The following is a 17,141-nucleotide window of genomic DNA, read 5'->3' as shown; positions in this document are numbered from 1 at the left end:
TCACTACTTCAGTCATTCAACGCGTGTACAGAGTGTTACTCTAGTGAAACTTGTGATGCCATTGCTGCATCACACGATCCGTACCTTGCCGCGGACTGAGTCTAGGTTTTCGGTTTTCGCAGCTCCAAGCTATATTCGATCATTTTTATGAAAACCGGTTTGATATTGTGAAGAGTGGATACTCAGAGGACTGTGATGTTACTGCAAATTCAAAATGTCCGAGAAAATCCCGAAGCGCAATTGCAGAGGTTCTAGAATTCGACGAGTTTAAGAGCCTTTAAGATGCTTTACTTTACTTCGCATACTTTACATGCAAGTGAAATATGCGAAGTCTTTTAGGGCTAGCATTTGAAATGGTGACGTAATCGCCGATTGAAATCGCGGAAGCCTTCAAGCTTCTACGCAGAGCAAAGCGCCAAGTAGAGTGTGTATGATGACGTCATGAACGATAGAGGCACATTTCCAGCAATATAAACGCTTGCGTTCAAGGAGGAAAACCAGCGGCAACGAAGACGAAGCCTGCCAGGCATTGCTTGGCAGCACCCATGAAATGACGCACAGAAGGGTGTGGTTTACGGCAGTGGGAATTTGAAATTTTACCGTCCGTGAAGTCACATCGATCATCTCGGCACTCCTCCGGTGCTGTGAAAAATAGCCTGAACTTTTTTCTCGTTTACGTCTCTATATTTAATTGCTAGGGCAAAAACGCTCGACATGCCTTACCTACAGCTTGTGTAGACTTGAATCATTTGAATATCGCGCAATACTCAAAGAGTGGTGCTTTTGACTTTTAATTAGGAATGTCCTGGGCCGTATTTTTTCACAATATATTCCTGATTTATCCTTGTGGATCACTGCGAATCGTCAATCCGTCATTCGATATCAGATCCCCCCGACAATGCTTCACACTACTTTTACTGTTTTAAACTAAGGTCACAGACTGTGGGTATTGCGTTAGTGACAGGTACAATGTAGTTATGAATCGCTAAAAAAGCTGCTGCAAAATACCGATATGTTTTCGGAGGCTGCTTTTACGCAGTGTTCGTGATCATAAATGCAAAGCTAAGAAATCTCGTTAGACACAAGTCGTTGTACGTTACGCACCCATTCATTGCGCCTGTCGATGTCATACAGCAACGGTCACAGAGTTACTAACCATGTGACAGGGGCAACGGAGAATCCGAGGAGGAGGCGTCCAGCAGCAGCAACCCTGATGGCTCGCGAGGAAATCGTGCTCGCCAAGGAAGAAGGGCCGGAGCAGCGAGGTAAGCAAGGACTGCCCCTGCCTTTGGCGCCACGCCGCCTGCATGAAACCCGCTGAGTTATGTTCCTTATCCGCCAACTTCGCAGCACTCGCGGATGTTTAGAGCATGCTTTCATTAGTTGCAGAAGAGGAATTGGTTCCCCACTTGCCCTCTCGACTCTGAATGCCACCTGATGTGTCTTTTCATTTTGTTTTGTTTTTCGTTTTTATCACGCGGATATCAGTGGCGAACGCCCTCCCCCTACCCCTTGCCCCAGTTGAAAAAAATAATAAAATAAACAAACAGGCCACAGAGCACGGGACGTGAGTGCTTACCTGCAGCTTCATCCACCTGGATTTAATTCAACAAGGCCGTGTTACTCATACTGCCAGATGACTAGCTACTCACGATTGCTGCTTTGTGGACCCACGTTATACGCTTGAGCAGCTTACGTCTGGTGCACAATGTGACAGGCACGGTGTCAGCTGTCAGGACGGTGTGATGTAAATGGCACCATGAGCGTGAAAGCCACCTATTAAAAAAATGACAACGCGCATGCGCCGATTTCGCGTGTTTGCCGGGTGGTGTACTGCAGTTATAACAAAATCACTCGATCATGCTTTTAACTGGTACACGGAACATCGAGGGCATTTCGCAGGATGATCGAGCAGTATTTGAAAAGAGTCGAGTGCGAACTAAATGCCAAAAAAGTTTTACTGAACGATTTAAGTACCATACTTAAACATGCACGTTGTGTCAAGCGATAATGGAAGGTTTTTGGGCGTCCGGATACTTCCTTCCACACGAGCCTACAAAAAAGCACCGTGAACTCAGGCCTCGTTTCGTTTCACTGGAAAAAAACGGCCAAACACATAATTGAGAAACAGAAGAAAAATTCGCAAATAGATACATTAACCACAAAACGGCAGGAGTCACAAAGAAATTTCTATTTATATAAACATTTTACACTTCCTCGTTTCATGACGGTCATTAGCGCAAACATCTAAGGACGTTTGGAACACCAGGGTAAATGTTATTGACAAACTATATCCTTGATTAAGCTGCTGATTTGCTAACTGTTTATTTCAAGAATGCTAAATAATTTGTAGCAAGCTAACAGAACAAAAGATTTGGCAATTTCAGTTTTCGTTCACGGTTTGGTGCGGCACAGTTCACCGTGTCAGCCTGACGGAGGGAGTCATTTGGCCTCTCGGCAAGGGAAGCAAGAGGACTGCCGGCGCTGCGCGGTAGTTCCTTGTTCGCGACAGAAGGGAGCGTTCAGTGTTTTCTTCGAAGGAGCAAGGATGAAACTACCTATAAAAACAAGCCTTATTTATTTTCAATTTAGTCCCCGACAATTCAGTGCACTTCGCACTCTTTTATTTATCCCACTAAAAAAAAGGCTTTTGGCTACTCTTCAAACATCGCCGTCATTGTGTGCTTGACATCTTCATCGTTTGAACATAGTTGGCCCCGCCAGTGGTTCCAGGAAGCCAATAATAAAAGACCTTGACTGCAGGGTCGGTGATTTAGCTGCTCTGATCCCCATTGCTCCTTGGCAGCGAGCTTTTGCTTTTACAGTGGCGCGTCGTCATCAAGAAGCAGCTCGCCCGCTCAGAGCTTTCATGGCCTCATCTCTTTGATGGCCTCTCCCAAAGCAGCGACTGTAAGGGCCCTTCGTGTTACAATAGTCGTCTGTGGTATGGATTCTAAAAGCATAAATTCAGTATTGCCCCTGAAAGTTGTCATGAGTTATCCAGCAGACTGTTCAGCCCTAGGCGTTTTAGGAGTAGAGGAAGCCTCGTACTTCCACTGCATGGACTACATTTTAGACTGGTGGTCTTCGTGGCACATCAGAGCCTCCTCCACTGTCACCAAACGTTGAAAAATGACGCAGTGCACTGAATGAATGAATAGCCATTTCCATGGGAAGGTCCTTTAGAAGGCCATTTATTGAACATCTCGTTGTTATGAAGTGCAATTCTCCTGAAACGGGATACAGCGAACCACCGACAAACTTTACTGGCCGTTTCGCGCGGACTAAGCCGATTTGTAAGGGTTCCGAATGGTGCCATAGTCGCAGAAATAAAGCACCGTGGTGGTGCGCTTGCAGTTTTCAAGGTATCGATATCCCGGTGATCTAAGGCCCAGCGGCGAAAGTGGCAAGCGTTTAACAGTTTCCATTGACCGCAAGGCAGCCATCGTCTGAGCTTTCGGTCTGGCGTTCCCATTCTCCAGAAGACAACGCCGTCATGCGAAGAAGTGCTGTGGCCGGCGTACATGTGAGCTGTGCGGAAGAAGCTCGCCGAGATGTAATCCCGACATCGCCGCCGCGTGCCCTTTTTTAATGCCGCCTGTATCGTCTCCTGCACCTAGACAACGGAGTTTAGTACCCCTGTCACACGGGCACTTTCGATCCTCATTGAGTCAATGCTCATCGAACTCAATGCAGATCGACGGTTGTCACACGGCCACTTTCAAGCGCAATCGAGCTCGATCCTGCTTGACTCGATGCCGATTCCTCAAGGGTGCTTGAGGTTCCAAGCACAATCGAGAACACTCTCGCTCTCATGAAGCTATAAAAATAAACACAAATTAACGAAACCAAACCACAATTGTTGTTGTTGTAATTGATTAAAATGTAACAGCACATTTTTCAGGTACTATGCCTGCTTATATGCAAACATTTGAAAACAATCTCTACACCACGCTCCAAGCTTCGCCGTCAGTGTAAACAAAGATGGCGTCCTCCTGCTCGTCGGCGCGGAAACTGTGGAGCGAGCGCGAGACAGCCGCTCTCATCGACTGCTGGCAGGACCGCCTAAATAATTTGCGGTGCCAGAAGAGAAACGCCGCAGACTATGCAGAAATCGCGGAGGCGTTGCGGGCCCTCGGGTTGCATCGCACAGCAGCAGAGGTGCGCCACAAAAACCTGGCGCAGATACGCAATGTACCGATTTGGCTACGGATTTGGCTGCCGCTGCCCCCGACTGCACAGTGTTGCCGGACATAGCCATGTTATGGCTGTCGGCGGAACATTTGGCGCCACCTAACACACATGAGAGAAACTTCTCAATGAGCATTGAAAATGCCCATGTAGCACCGGATGTTTCGAGCGTACTCGAAAATCTCGATGCAGATCGAGCTCAATGAGGATCGAAAGTGCCCGTGTGGCAGGGGTATTACATTGTGAACAGGTCGCATCTGTCGTCTACGATATATTGCCACCAAGTTCCATTTCCTAGGCTCATTCAAGCGCTGCGACGCCAAAAGCAGTGAGTGCCACGCCCTGCCTATCAGGAAGTGCCTTTCTCCGGGCGATCCTGGCGGCCACTCGTCTCCTCGGCCTCACCGCCGTGGTCGTCCGTGTCGCCGCTTCGCTCTGGTCCTTTATAACGCTTTCCGCCTCTCTCCATCCTCAAGCTGCATAACGCCGACAACAGGTTTGCAGCGATGGCCGCGAGGGGCAGTTTGATCATACCTTGCAGCTATTCTGTGTCCAGTTCATTGTTATTTTACCCTCATATTTAACATACGTGGAACACTGTTTCCCACAGAACTATAGAACATCAACTAAAACTTTGTTACGCGTATTTTGTTTGTGAGCATGATTCCGCCTATTCAAGTAGAATGTTTTTTAACTTTCACTTAGCATTTGTTACTCACGTGCCCCCCCCCCCCCCCCTCTTCTTAACAGTGGTGTGTAGAAACAGACCTGAAAATAATTTTCTTTCTGTCTTCATGCAGCCGTTGACTGCAATGAAGCCTCTTCCGAAGAGAGGGCAACTGCCTCTTCGCAGTGGTCGCTGCAGACATGTGCAGACACCCTATAGATGTGCTAGTATGACGCGCTACAGCACTCCGTATACCATGCAGGGGAGTCCGGCCAGGACGAGAGGCGCCGGCTGAGTCCGGTGCCGAGCCGGCAGGCGGGCTTGAAGACTCGCTGAAGGGAGCAGCTGCTCCAGGCGGATCTCGCGGCCTCCCCGCGCGCAGACCAGAGGGCCGCAGGGGCCGGTAAGCATGTCTTGCCACTCAAGGCATCTGCATGACACGCGCTGGGCGCTGCTCCTTTCTGGGCGAAAAACGGCTACTTTTTTTCATCAGCGTTTCATTTCACTTCCCTCTTCAAATATTGTTGTGTTCAAAGCATGACACCGAATACTAAAGAAAAGCAGAAGCGAGACGAAAGTCTTAAAAGTATCCTTCACGCGCCAGACTTCAACCGGCCTCATATTTTCCGCTATAGTGGAAGCCACAGTGTTAGAATTATTGTGGTGGAATGATTCGGAATAGTGTCGAGGGCCTGCGCATCTTACACGCATTTAGAATTTCTCTGCAAAGACCTCTTTCTTTTTCACTAGAATAAATTAAATATCTTCGCAAATATATCTGCGAAACATGTAAGCACATTTTGCAACTATGCAAGGCATTCGACGATATAAAACACCGCGAAGAGTTTTGTGCCGATCGCAGCCGCCTTGCATGCGCAGCTACGCGGATAAACCAGCGCTCGTGCTGTCGTTTGCTTCCGTCGTCCTTGTCTTATTTGCGCTGTTTTTTGAATGAGTACATACCAACTCACACAGTCTTCTACTTAAAGCTTGAAGTTCGGCGGCAAATACCTCGGCGTGCTAGCATTGTAGCGAATGCAAAAGTACAATACCAGCACGTCTATGCTTTGGATATCAACTTGTGTGCTTGCTATATACAGTACCTAAAATGCTTGTCAACTGATTTTAGTCAATTACGCGATCGACCAAAATTATTCTCTCACTTGTTGTCTCTACGTGGATACCTGACTTACCTACAACAACAGCTTTAGTGTACCGCTCAACGTTCCTTCCTGAAAGCCTGATTTTGAACGCCCCCTATAAGACTGCTTTAAAGGATATAACAAGACATCTACGTATTGATTAATACTGCCGTGTAAAAAAAAGGCTGCAATGTGAAAAATTATGCACTTATCGTTGTTTTCTGCGCGTTCTTCGGATTCTGTGCTCCTCAAGTCAGGTACCTGGATTCTTCGCTGCTCGCTTTTTGTGGAGCGAGGTTTCATATTTCTGTGCTACATCAGGACAGCTACGAACAGGACGCTGTTTGGCATGCTTGCTTGGAAGACATTCAGAAAAAAAAAGAAGTTGTCAGTATCCAGTGTTTGAAATGGCCGAGCTGAGCACAGTACAGCTCGCAACCAGCAGGAGAGACGAGTGGAGCGCAAATAATAAAATGGAATGATCAGCGCAAGGAAAGACCGTAGTCCAATATGCTTTATCTCATAGCAACATCTTTGACCAGCGCCTATTCTCTAGTGCTTATAGTTGCAACGATCGTTTCGGAGGATGGCCTATAGTTTTAGTTACTTGTTTAGGCGCCGCGTTGGCTGTTTGGTTATGGCGCTCGGCTGCTGGCCCGAAAGACGCGGATTCGAACACGGCCGCGGTGGTCGAATTTCGATGGAGGCAAAATTATAGTGACCCGTGTGCTGTGCGATGTCAGTGCACGTTAAAGAAACCTAGGTGGTCGAAATTCCCGAGCCCTTCACTACGGCGTCTCTCATGACCTGAGTCGCTTTGTGACGTTAAACCCCTATAAACCATAAACCAAACTTTAGACTACTTGTGTGCTTTGAAGGCAAACGCAATATTTTTAATTTAAATTTTCCCCTCCCTTTATAAAGACACACGTACGTATTAGCATGACGTCGTAAGCCAACGCACGTGCTAGGTTTAGCTTTATTCGCTGAATGGCAAATTGGCCGATGGCCGATTGGTTGCGTGCTCGCTTCGCAATCTCCTTGGTTCAACTCCCCGCATTTTCGGAGGAATTTCATTTTACTTTGCTGATGACGTCACAAGGTCACGAGGGTTTTGGTACCACTTTTCCAGGACAAGCGCAGGGCTCTGTTGTTAAGCCATATAAGGCTTGCGCCTTGCAAATATTATGGATTATCTGCGATGAGCTTCATATTCCCTTGGGAGCACTGGCGGTGAATGCACTTTTCAAAAAGGCTCAGCAATGTCGGGACTCATGTAGCGCTTGCTTTTTAAATGTCCAACTTTACATGAATAGTGGTCGAAATGGTGCTACGGAGATACCCGCCGCTTCTTCCCCAAGCAGCACAGGTAATCGGCCCAATATTGCCAAAGGGTGGTTTCACTCTGGTCCTTCGTAGGGGTGGCCTTTGCGAATACGATTCCAATACTGGGCCATTTACATGTGCTGCTTGGGTCTAATCTCGTCATCGTCATTCGCCTATCTGCCCGAATGGGACTTTGCAATTTCTGACAGATTTCTTCAAGTGTCGCTTCTGCAGGAATTTCAATGTCACCGCCATATTAAGCCCCGGCTATCTTCCGCACTTTAACTTCCTTTAGACACCGAAATTTTGCTGTATAGTAAGTGGGGACCGACTCTCTATAAACTACCTCCATAAATTCATTCATAAATTCATGAATTGAAAATAAAAACTTTCCTTTAAGTGAAAAATTCCTCGTCAGCGGATCCCGATGTACTCATGTGGGTGCATTTTATTCATTTTATTTTTCTGTCTCTATGGAAGACAGTCGCTGAAGCAATCGCATAATGTGAAAGAAAGCGCAAGAAAAGGCTGGGCATCCTTTTTGCGTGGTTTTATGCCAGGTTGGAGGTGGTAAAATCAGACTCGATGCGCGCACAGTATGTGCACAGGCATATAAAACATGAAGGCATGATAATGGGGCGTTGAAAGAACAGAGGATGCCTAACTATGACGGCAAATGGTAGAAATTAAACAGATGCCATTTGTGGCCTCTAATGCCAAGGATGTGGTGCCAGACCGAGGTTTCTGTAATCCCGTCGTGGCCGGCATGCATACGCTTGTGGCGGTGCAAGATGATCTCCTGTTCTCGACTGGCACTCTTGAGGTCCAGATAAGATTGCGAGCTGGACTTCGGTAGGGATCAACGACTACGCGGCAGGGCTTGACTGGCTTGCAGGTGCCCACCCTGCGCCTACCACCTGATCTCAATAAATGCGACGTAGTATGTGGCCAAATGACTCCCTTTCCGTTGCACGAGTATGGATTCGAAACTGGAATGGTGTCATGAGTTATCAGTTAAAGCCTCGGGGCGGGGATGGTGCCGCAGCGGGCTGGTGGTGAAGTAAATTTGACTGCCAGTAAAGACCCCGGAAATTAAATATCAAGCCAACGAAGCCATTTCATTCTCGATAGCGCAGCAGTGCCATTGAAAAAAGTCATGGACTGAGAACACGCATTCTCGCTTGCCACACGGCGCTTACGAGGAAGGTCTGACCATTGTGATGACACCGCAGCCGCGCTACTCGGTGGAGCGCCGGAAACGAACTTCCAGCCATTGCCCTTAATAAGCAGAAAGGCACTTTTAATGCTGGGACCCTTCATGTGGAATGAAGAGTAAACGTCCATAATACGCGGTTGGTATCCACCACGTTCCGACGCCGAAGCACAGCTTTCTTTCTCCTTGGTAGAGAGAGTGAGTTTGATAATTGCCTTGTTTTGCTCCTGCCGCCTGTTTAATAGTTCATGCGTCATTTGCTATTGTCAGGTGACCAGCTTTTCCGCCATTGGTGTTTTCGAGATTAATGCCCTACACTTGAAACCCTGTTCATCAGGAGTGACAAGCACATAGTGGCTAGGACCTGGTGCCGTGATCAACACTTGAAATGCTGAAATGCTTGAAAGGCTTCAAATGCGGTGCACATCAGTTGTGCAATGTGGCAGCACGCAATTTGCGGTCAGGACGTGAGGCTGTGATCCACACATTACGTGTGAATGTCACAAACAGTAACCCCACGAATGCTGTGATTTAATGTAGTTCCGTTGGGCGGAGTATGCGTCGAAACTAAGCACGAGAAGCGAGAGAATACAAGTTGAAACGTGAAAGCAGCATAATCGCCACTGCTTGAAGAACAGCGAAGATATTTAATCTTACAAACAAAAGTCTCTTGGCGACCCTGTTTTATTTCCGCATAATATATCAAGGGTTTTGTGCAGGATCGATCAGTGTTCGGTGTGTATCTTGTCTTGAGAAGTGTCTTTCCCAACGATGGAAGAATTAATCGCTAAGGGCTTTGAACTTAACCATATCTAGAAACATTGATGGAAGTCGTATACCTAGTACACCTTAAGGGTCACAGAATTTTGCGTATCCATGTTGTGCAGGCTTCGGGGTGGCCGCATTGCCCGCGGGCAGCTGCACGCTGACATCGCAATGAGCGTAGGAAACGAGGACGAGGTCGCTGCGCCAACTTCATCCCTGGCGAGGCGCGCCAGACAAGCAGGCCAAGCTGCCAGGTAAGCACAGCCCCTTTACTGCCTGTGCATTGGTGACCACTACCCGGGGTGAATGGGTCACTTTTGACCCGTCAACGTTTCTTTCCCGCGAAGTATGTTCTTCCTTGGCATCCATATTAACCTCCACCGGTAAGCCAACTTCATATTCACAGCGGCACGCCAAATATGAAAATGAAACTCGAACAACGTGTATGCAGTTGTAAGGAATAAACAGAGAAAGATAAGTTTGAACGTATCTTTTACTGCTGGAACTTGCGAATTTATAAACTATGGCCTCAGTAAAGATAGCATTTCGCGGGCCCCGCACGCCTAAATATGCATGATATGCAACATATAAAGGCTTGTCATGAGATAAGTTTCGATCACCTGGCATTCCTCGATGCACGAAACAATTCTACACCTAGGCGTGCTTTCCGGTTCATCAGTATACACAGATAAACACGAATAATTGAAAAAAAATAGGAATACACATTATAAATTGGAGTGCAATCAGCTCCTAAATATATAAAAAATCAACAATATTTGAACTCGTAAATAACGCTTTACGCTGCAATGTTCGAAGGTTCTGCAACCTAAGATGAAGATAATTTTATTGATAGCAATCTGCGTATTTCTATAGAAACTTTCTCTTGCTCGGACAGGCAGCTTTTTTATGCTCGCCTTGTCACGTGACTGTTCTTTTGGAGCCACAATGAAATATTACTCATATGGCCCACTCGCTTGAAAAGGACTGCCAAGAAAAAGACACAAACTTGCAGCAGCTTGAAGCTGGTAAGGTAGGCACTGCAACGCTTTAAACTAGGCAGAAGAAATATATACGGGCGGCAAAAAAAATGAATTTTAATGATTGAGGTTAGACAAAGTAAGCCCAAAATCCGAAAATACAAAGAAAATTCTAACCTCACTATTAAGAAATTATGTATATAACAAGTGAATAAATATTCCCTTTGAAGCTACTTTAGAAGACAATGTGTTTATTATCTAGTTTTTATTACACAAAATTGTCCAATTACAAGCTACAATGCATGCCCAACAACCTCCGGAGGCGATTTCATGCTCATTAAGCCAATTTGCAGTTGCGCCCAAAACATCCACACCCATTCGATGTGGCAACTTCTTCTTCTCCCAGTCTTCTTCGTCTCGCTTTACACCGTTCCGTCAAGCGTGCTCTGCTTCACTTGCTTCATGTTCAGTTCAGTTTCCGTTCTCGAAGCTTAGAAATGCGCTCGCTGACCTTGACGGTATCGACGTCACGGTGGTTTCACAGCGCTGAGCGGCGGCAAACTAAATCGTAAAACAGTTTCCATTGACCGGAAGGCAGCCGTATATAATGTTTTCGGTCTGGCGTACCCTGTGGAGTAACTCGGTGTCCAGCCGGCCGGTAAGGCGCACTTCCGTGCCAGCTACACGAAAGCAGGCATTTCTCGTACGCGGCACGTTTCTCCAACCCGTGGTGCACAGTAGCAGCTACGGCAGGTTCGAACGAATAGGCAAGGGCAGAGCACGCTAGGAAATAGTTTATTGTCCTAACGCGAGGCAAAGCACACTGCGGAAGAATGTTCCATTTGATAAAACAGACGTACGGTAGCTCACAGAGTTGTTGTCGGCGGCCGGAAGCAAAGGGGCCCCTCGGGGCAGGTCAGGTTGAGGCCAGCAGAAAGAGAGGGCTTCCGCGCCGCGAGCTCATCTTTTTATCCCCTCGGGCATTGCCGAACTAGGAGCAATACGTTGCTCACGAGCTCAGGAATGCAGCCCTTTTCTAAGTCGCCAGTGCGCTGTCGTGACGTCACCTCAATGTTGGGAACGAGCAGAGTAGCAGGAGTGCCTTCTCCCCACATTCCTGGTGTCGCGCCCACGTGGTCTCCTGACTCCGGCGCGGGGGATTAGGAGGGATTCCAGTGCATCCCACAACGCATTCTCCTCAAGTCTAGAAGTTTTGTGGCCCTCCTGCTTGTGAGCTCCGCGGTGAAGCCAACCCAAACGGGATCTCGCCGCAAATGTCTTCTGCACGCCCTTTTTTTTTACAGCGCCCATATCGTCTCCAGCCCCTAGAAAACGGCGCTACAAATTTTACCCCGTCAGCCTCTCTTCCACGATATACTTCCACCAAGACCTGCGTTCCCGGCTGTAAAGCCCATGTGGGCTGCGGAAGCCTAAGACGCGCGTTGACATGGCGAACATATTCGAGTGGGGAACGTATATTTGGACCGAGGTGGGGTCTCGGTGCGCTCTTTAAATGGCCGGCAACGCACATTAGCGGCAACTGAAATGTTGCCTATGTTGTCGACGGTTTACACAGTGGCAGGTAATCCCGTTGGCATGCAGCAGCTGCAAACAAGGTTAGGCATCTATATTACGAAGACACAATTATCAAGAAAAAATCAGGAGCCCCTGCGACTCAGTTGCGTCGAGGTTGCACGGTAATATATCTGTAGGACTGTCTTCACTCGTGCTTTCTATTTCGAGCAAGTTTCTTGGGGCGGCGCTGTCTCTGTCTTGGCCCCCTGTCACTTTGGGTTGCTGATAAGGCATTGCAGGCTAAACGTGGTTGTACCAAACCACGCGTTAAAACGCTGCAGTGACATTTGCATTGTCCCAATGAAAAATTGGTTTCTGCGCTCTGTCACAGTGGCGTCACAAGGCCGAGGCTGCCGGGACTGTGGCTCCGTGCTTCAGCCTTCCTTTCCCGCACCACCATATTTTCATGCCCTCTTTCGCTGTGGGATCCGTCCTGGAAATAGGAGAAATAAGTCAGTAAAACGTCACACGAAAACCTGATTATAATAAAACTGAAGCCATTTGACTATGTGCTTGGAAAGAGGGAATATATGAACTTAAACGCAGAGACTGAACCGAACAGCTAGAATCAAGTGGATAGCCCTGCACGAGAGCCGCTCTTATAGACCGTTTACAGAGAGCAGTTCGCCTAGTCGACACTAGCGGCGCCGCCGCTGTCGCGACATAAGTGGCCTTCTGGATAGCAGGCGACTGCAGCGAGTGCGTATACGGGGTGTTGACCTCGCTGCTGTATCCTGTATGCTTTGCGGCAAAAATGTGGAAGATCAGAAGCAAGACGTGTCTCGTGTTCGGTTGTAAGAACTGCGACGCAGATTTGAAGGCATGGAATACATCTGTTTGCGAAACGCATGGGCCTCATCTTCACGAAGGTTGTGCGTGTACAAGGCCTTTTGCGATGCATAGATTTCCGCAAGGAGAGAAGAACAAGATCGTACGACAGCATTGGATTGCGAATCTAGAGAGGAAAGACTTCAACCGTGGCTCATCGTCTAGGGTGAGTACACAGGATAAAAGTGAAAACACCGGTTTCTAGGGTCGTTTGTTGACGATACCTGTAACGCCGGCAGTCGTCAGTGATCGCGCGCTCGAGCCGCTCTTCAAATGAATTTCTTTACATGGTCTGACGGGAGGTTTTGGTTTGCCAGTATCGTTTCAGTCACCCTGCTTATCTGAGAGTAGGGTAGAACGACTTAGAGCCTGCTGTATTAATGGTAAAAATAACCTAATCTAGGACCGAGCTAAACGGACTGATGTGCAAGTCCGCGTTTAGTCGGTGCCTTTCGAGTCGGCTGTGCATTCGCGCTTGAAGCGTAGACCCTTTGCACTGTAAATACCTTATCTCTGCCATCTCGTTTCTAAATATTTACGGGAACGTGCGGCGCTGGCTGCATTTCATTTTCGCCACAACTGAGAGATACGAGTGTTTGAGCACGTGAGATAGGCGATTTCATAATATGGCCAGAAGCTTTCAAGGCATTGTGCTGGACTTTTTGTTTGTTAATGAATATTGGCATCACACAGCCCAGGAATGCTGTTGGGCTATGCTTGAGTGCGTGCAAATGCCGGTTGCAAAAAGATTTCTTGGTTGTGTGCCCCGGTTTATGGAAAACAAAGCTTCTCAAATATGCATTGAGAAAATATTATGGTGGAATATTTTTGAAGAGCACAAATGAGAAGTGCAATGTCTGGAGAGTTGCATGAAATGACCATATTACATGTTTAGTTTGAATTACCACATTACATATTTCTTTGTATTTGTGGTGTTTGACGTGATCCACTTGCACTGATTGTCAGAACTTAATGTGGCCTTTATACACATTTCTTGCAGGTATGCTCAGTTCATTTCATTGATGGGCGTCCCACTAAAGACAACCCATACCCAACATTGCACCTTGGAACACCGGTATGGCTTTTGGAGGTTTGTTCTGAAATGCAGTTTGTTTATTCTTTTGTATTTTCATACTCTACAATACTTTAGACTGTTCACCACAACGGAATAAGGAAGCTGGCGTGTCACGATGTCACTCCTTTAGAGCCTGATGCCTGTTCAACAGCTGAACCTTTGTCACACCATTCATCAGACGAGCAAGATAAAGAGAGTGCTTCAGCTGATCATCACCTGCCTATCAACGTTGGAACAGAGGATCTATCACATAGGTACAGTAAAGTGGTGTGAATTCATGGGTTTCATGGGTTCTCATTTACATGCTTTTATGCAAGTCTGCCTTGTGTGCAAAACATGCAAGTTTGCTTTGACTAATTATATGCAGAGTTTAAACCTGTGGTACACTAAGGATATTGCTGCTTTAGCTAAGAGTGTGCTGCACTTAGCAGTGCTTTCTTCCTTCCAGGTGAATTTTGCATCCTTCACGTCGCAAATAAGGTCTTTTTATGTCATACAGTGAATGAAGTAAACAGTATTCAGCAATCTCGTCAGCGGGGTAACACGCAGTCTACCATTTTTGTGCAATAGTTTGCCACCAATAGTGACATCAATTTTTCTGGAATTTCAAGCGTAATGTGCACCTTCGAAATAGATATTACTCCCACAATCGTTCATAAGTCGCATAATTTTATTGTTGCTATTTCTATAATGACACCTCTACTAGTATTTTGCCCTTGAGACCTAACAAACTGTCTTCGTCAATGCTTGAAGATACCTTTTTGGTGGGAGTGTTTCTTTTGAGTAGAAAAAAAGAATGGCGTGTGGAAGGGTAAAGGGATTCAACAGCAGAATCTGTTTGCAAATAAACTTGCTGATATCATGAAATGGTCACTCTAAGCTTGCTTACTAATTCTGCCAGCTTTAGCATCGTCATGTTCAATTAACATTAAAATTTCTTGCAACCGCTCATATAGGGACAGCCCAATTATAGCTTATTGCTTGGACGCAGATTGTGCATCTCTTGCTGCCATGTGTGCAGGAGTTACGCCTATCTCTGCAGGCGTACAAAGTCTGCATTTCAATGAAGCAATTACTATCCTTTCATTCTTTTTCCCATGAGATGCTGGTTGTTTGATGTTTGCTGCTGTGAAATTCTGAACAAAAAGCAATGCACATGAGAGCAGCCTTAATTTCAGTCAGTGCATGTACGTACATTGCTCAGCCATTCCACTGCACAGGTTCGTCGTCTGCTGTAAGCTTGACATTTTGCTGCTTTAGCACTGTTTAACGGGCTACTGAGGAAAACTCTGAATATTATCAGCCATTGATGGGGACACCTGTATTTAGTTTATTTCCCATTCATAAAACTCAGTGTTCGCTTAGCATAATCTTTTTTTGTGATTAGAACACAGTACCTTATCGATAGAGGCCAATTTAAATTTTCTCTCAGTGTCCCTTTAAAGATTTCAGTAATTCTGCAGGTTTCTACAGCAGGGCGATACAGACCGCAATTATACAGCAGAACACTCAATTTATTTCCTTGTAGTATTACCGTTGCATGACATGGTAATTTTATCCTGCGTGCGTGTTGTCTCATGCCACCATGCTAAATATTGTGTCTCACTTTCCTCCACATCCTGCGTTGTGCAGGAGAGAGGGAGCTCAGGATCTCGTTGATGGCTGCTTGGCCTGTGGCTGCAGATGCAAGATTGCCGAAACATCAGACAAAGGAACTCAAGTGGAGCCAGCGACTGTTCGTGACCATTTGTATGCAACCCCTCGCAAGCAGGCCCCAGTCACTGCAGACAGTGCTTGTCAGACTATATTCAGTGCATACTCCGCTCTTGCACCAAGTCACTTCCGCTTTTTTTACAGATGTGTCAAAAGTAGTATCTGACGAACTGGTTCGGACTCTTTCGACTATAGTGAAGAGCCCTTTCACTATGCCCTTTGAGGACCAAATCCTACTTACAATGATGCGGCTGCGTCTTGGCCTATTGCTTAATGACCTCAACTTACGTTTTGGTGCATCCACGGCAGCCATTAGCAGGATTTTCTGCTTCATTCTAACAGAACTTGCCAAGTTTGCCAGAGAGTTCTGAGTGTTCTCGCTGCCAAGAACAGCAATCAGGAGGACACTGCCTAATGTTTTGGAGGAGAATTACTCCGCAACTTGCATTACCGACTGTTTCGAAATTTTCATTGACAAACCTGGGCAGCTGCACCGAAGAAATACAACTTACAGTTCCTACAAATCACACAATACGACCAAAATCCTTCACGTCATTACACTAAGTGGGTTTATTATGTTTATGTCAAAACCGTATGGTGGCCGTGCAAGCGACCATTTCATGACTTTGGACAGTGGTTTTTTAGACCACCTGACGCAAGGCGATGAAGTCCTCGCTGACAGTTGCTTTAACATAGGTGACCTGCTCCCACCATGTGTTAAAGTTTCACTCCCAAGCTTTTCCAAAGGCCGGCCGCAAATCTGTCGTTCAGATGTATTAAGTTCGCGTCGCCTGGCAAGACTTCGGATTCATGTTGAGCGATCAATAAGGCGTCTCAAATGCTTCAGGATTTTGAAGCAATTCCCTGCTAGTATATTCTCAAAGAAACCCCTAGCAAATGATGTAATTTGAGCCATCGCTGGGCTCTGCAACCTGCAACCGAAATTGATTACAGATCATGGCGATGTCAAAGAACCTGGTGCTTAGTCACCATCCCATCCAGGGAAGCAGCCGGAACTGGTAGACAACACAACTGAATAGGACGTGGAGATTTATGTGGAGTAGCCAGATCTTCTCGTCATCTCTTGCTTTTATGCACATCCCATGTTCTCTGTTCACTGATTAACGTAACTATGTTCACTGCAAGAGAAAGGCTCATCAAACTTGCATTCAGTTAAATCTCCTGGGCTAGCTGTAGCCTCCTTACTCCTGCAAACTTGCCAGTTTTAACAGCCCATCTGACTCTGCCACCCTTCATGCCATTGGTTATCAGCTCTCCATATTACATGCTCTGCTGATGACAATTACTCATTTTCAACTAGGATATCATTAACTTGCGTTTAATCTCTGACCCAGCCCACTTCTTTCTTGTCTCTATCCAATGCTCTCATTGCTCTCAATTTAATTTTAAGCATTTTAATTAGCTTCAGAGTTTCTTCCCCATAGGTGAATACTTCCAAGATACAACTCTTACGTAATTAACTCAAGCATGCTGGTGTACTGGAAGCCTGCTGTTGATGACCTAAAAATATCTGTCAAAGACATGCTATTCAGGTATTTTCCTAGCTATTTCACTGATGGCTCTGAGCTATCTTAGCTGCTACAAACAACTCACGTTCGAGCCTTCTTTCATGCCGTCTGATTACCAAAGTGTTTGTCAGCAATGTCAG

General features: G+C 46.5%; 1 protein-coding gene across 1 annotated transcript; it reads left to right on the top strand.

The window, feature by feature from the left end:
• The first annotated feature begins 1,903 nt into the window (after positions 1-1,903).
• Positions 1,904-15,638, top strand: LOC144132262 (uncharacterized). Its single transcript, XM_077664589.1, has 7 exons — positions 1,904-1,932; positions 5,121-5,261; positions 9,427-9,558; positions 12,760-12,850; positions 13,685-13,759; positions 13,835-14,013; positions 15,392-15,638. Exons 1-7 carry the CDS (start codon positions 1,904-1,906, stop codon positions 15,636-15,638), a joined length of 894 nt encoding a protein of 297 aa, XP_077520715.1.
• Positions 15,639-17,141: the final 1,503 nt, after the last annotated feature.

Source organism: Amblyomma americanum, chromosome 1, assembly GCF_052857255.1.
Source record: "Amblyomma americanum isolate KBUSLIRL-KWMA chromosome 1, ASM5285725v1, whole genome shotgun sequence".
In the NCBI taxonomy this organism is placed as follows: Eukaryota; Metazoa; Arthropoda; class Arachnida; order Ixodida; family Ixodidae; genus Amblyomma; species Amblyomma americanum.
The sequence above is the reverse complement of the archived record's forward strand: the minus strand, read 5'-3'. Positions and strand labels throughout refer to the sequence as shown.

Coding starts and splice junctions, on each gene's coding strand:
- LOC144132262 (XM_077664589.1), top strand. CDS start 1,904: ATGATCGAGCAGTATTTGAAAAGAGTCGA. Junction 5,262..9,426: donor CCAGAGGGCCGCAGGGGCCG/GTAAGCATGTCT, acceptor CATGTTGTGCAG/GCTTCGGGGTGGCCGCATTG. Junction 12,851..13,684: donor ACCGTGGCTCATCGTCTAGG/GTGAGTACACAG, acceptor CATTTCTTGCAG/GTATGCTCAGTTCATTTCAT.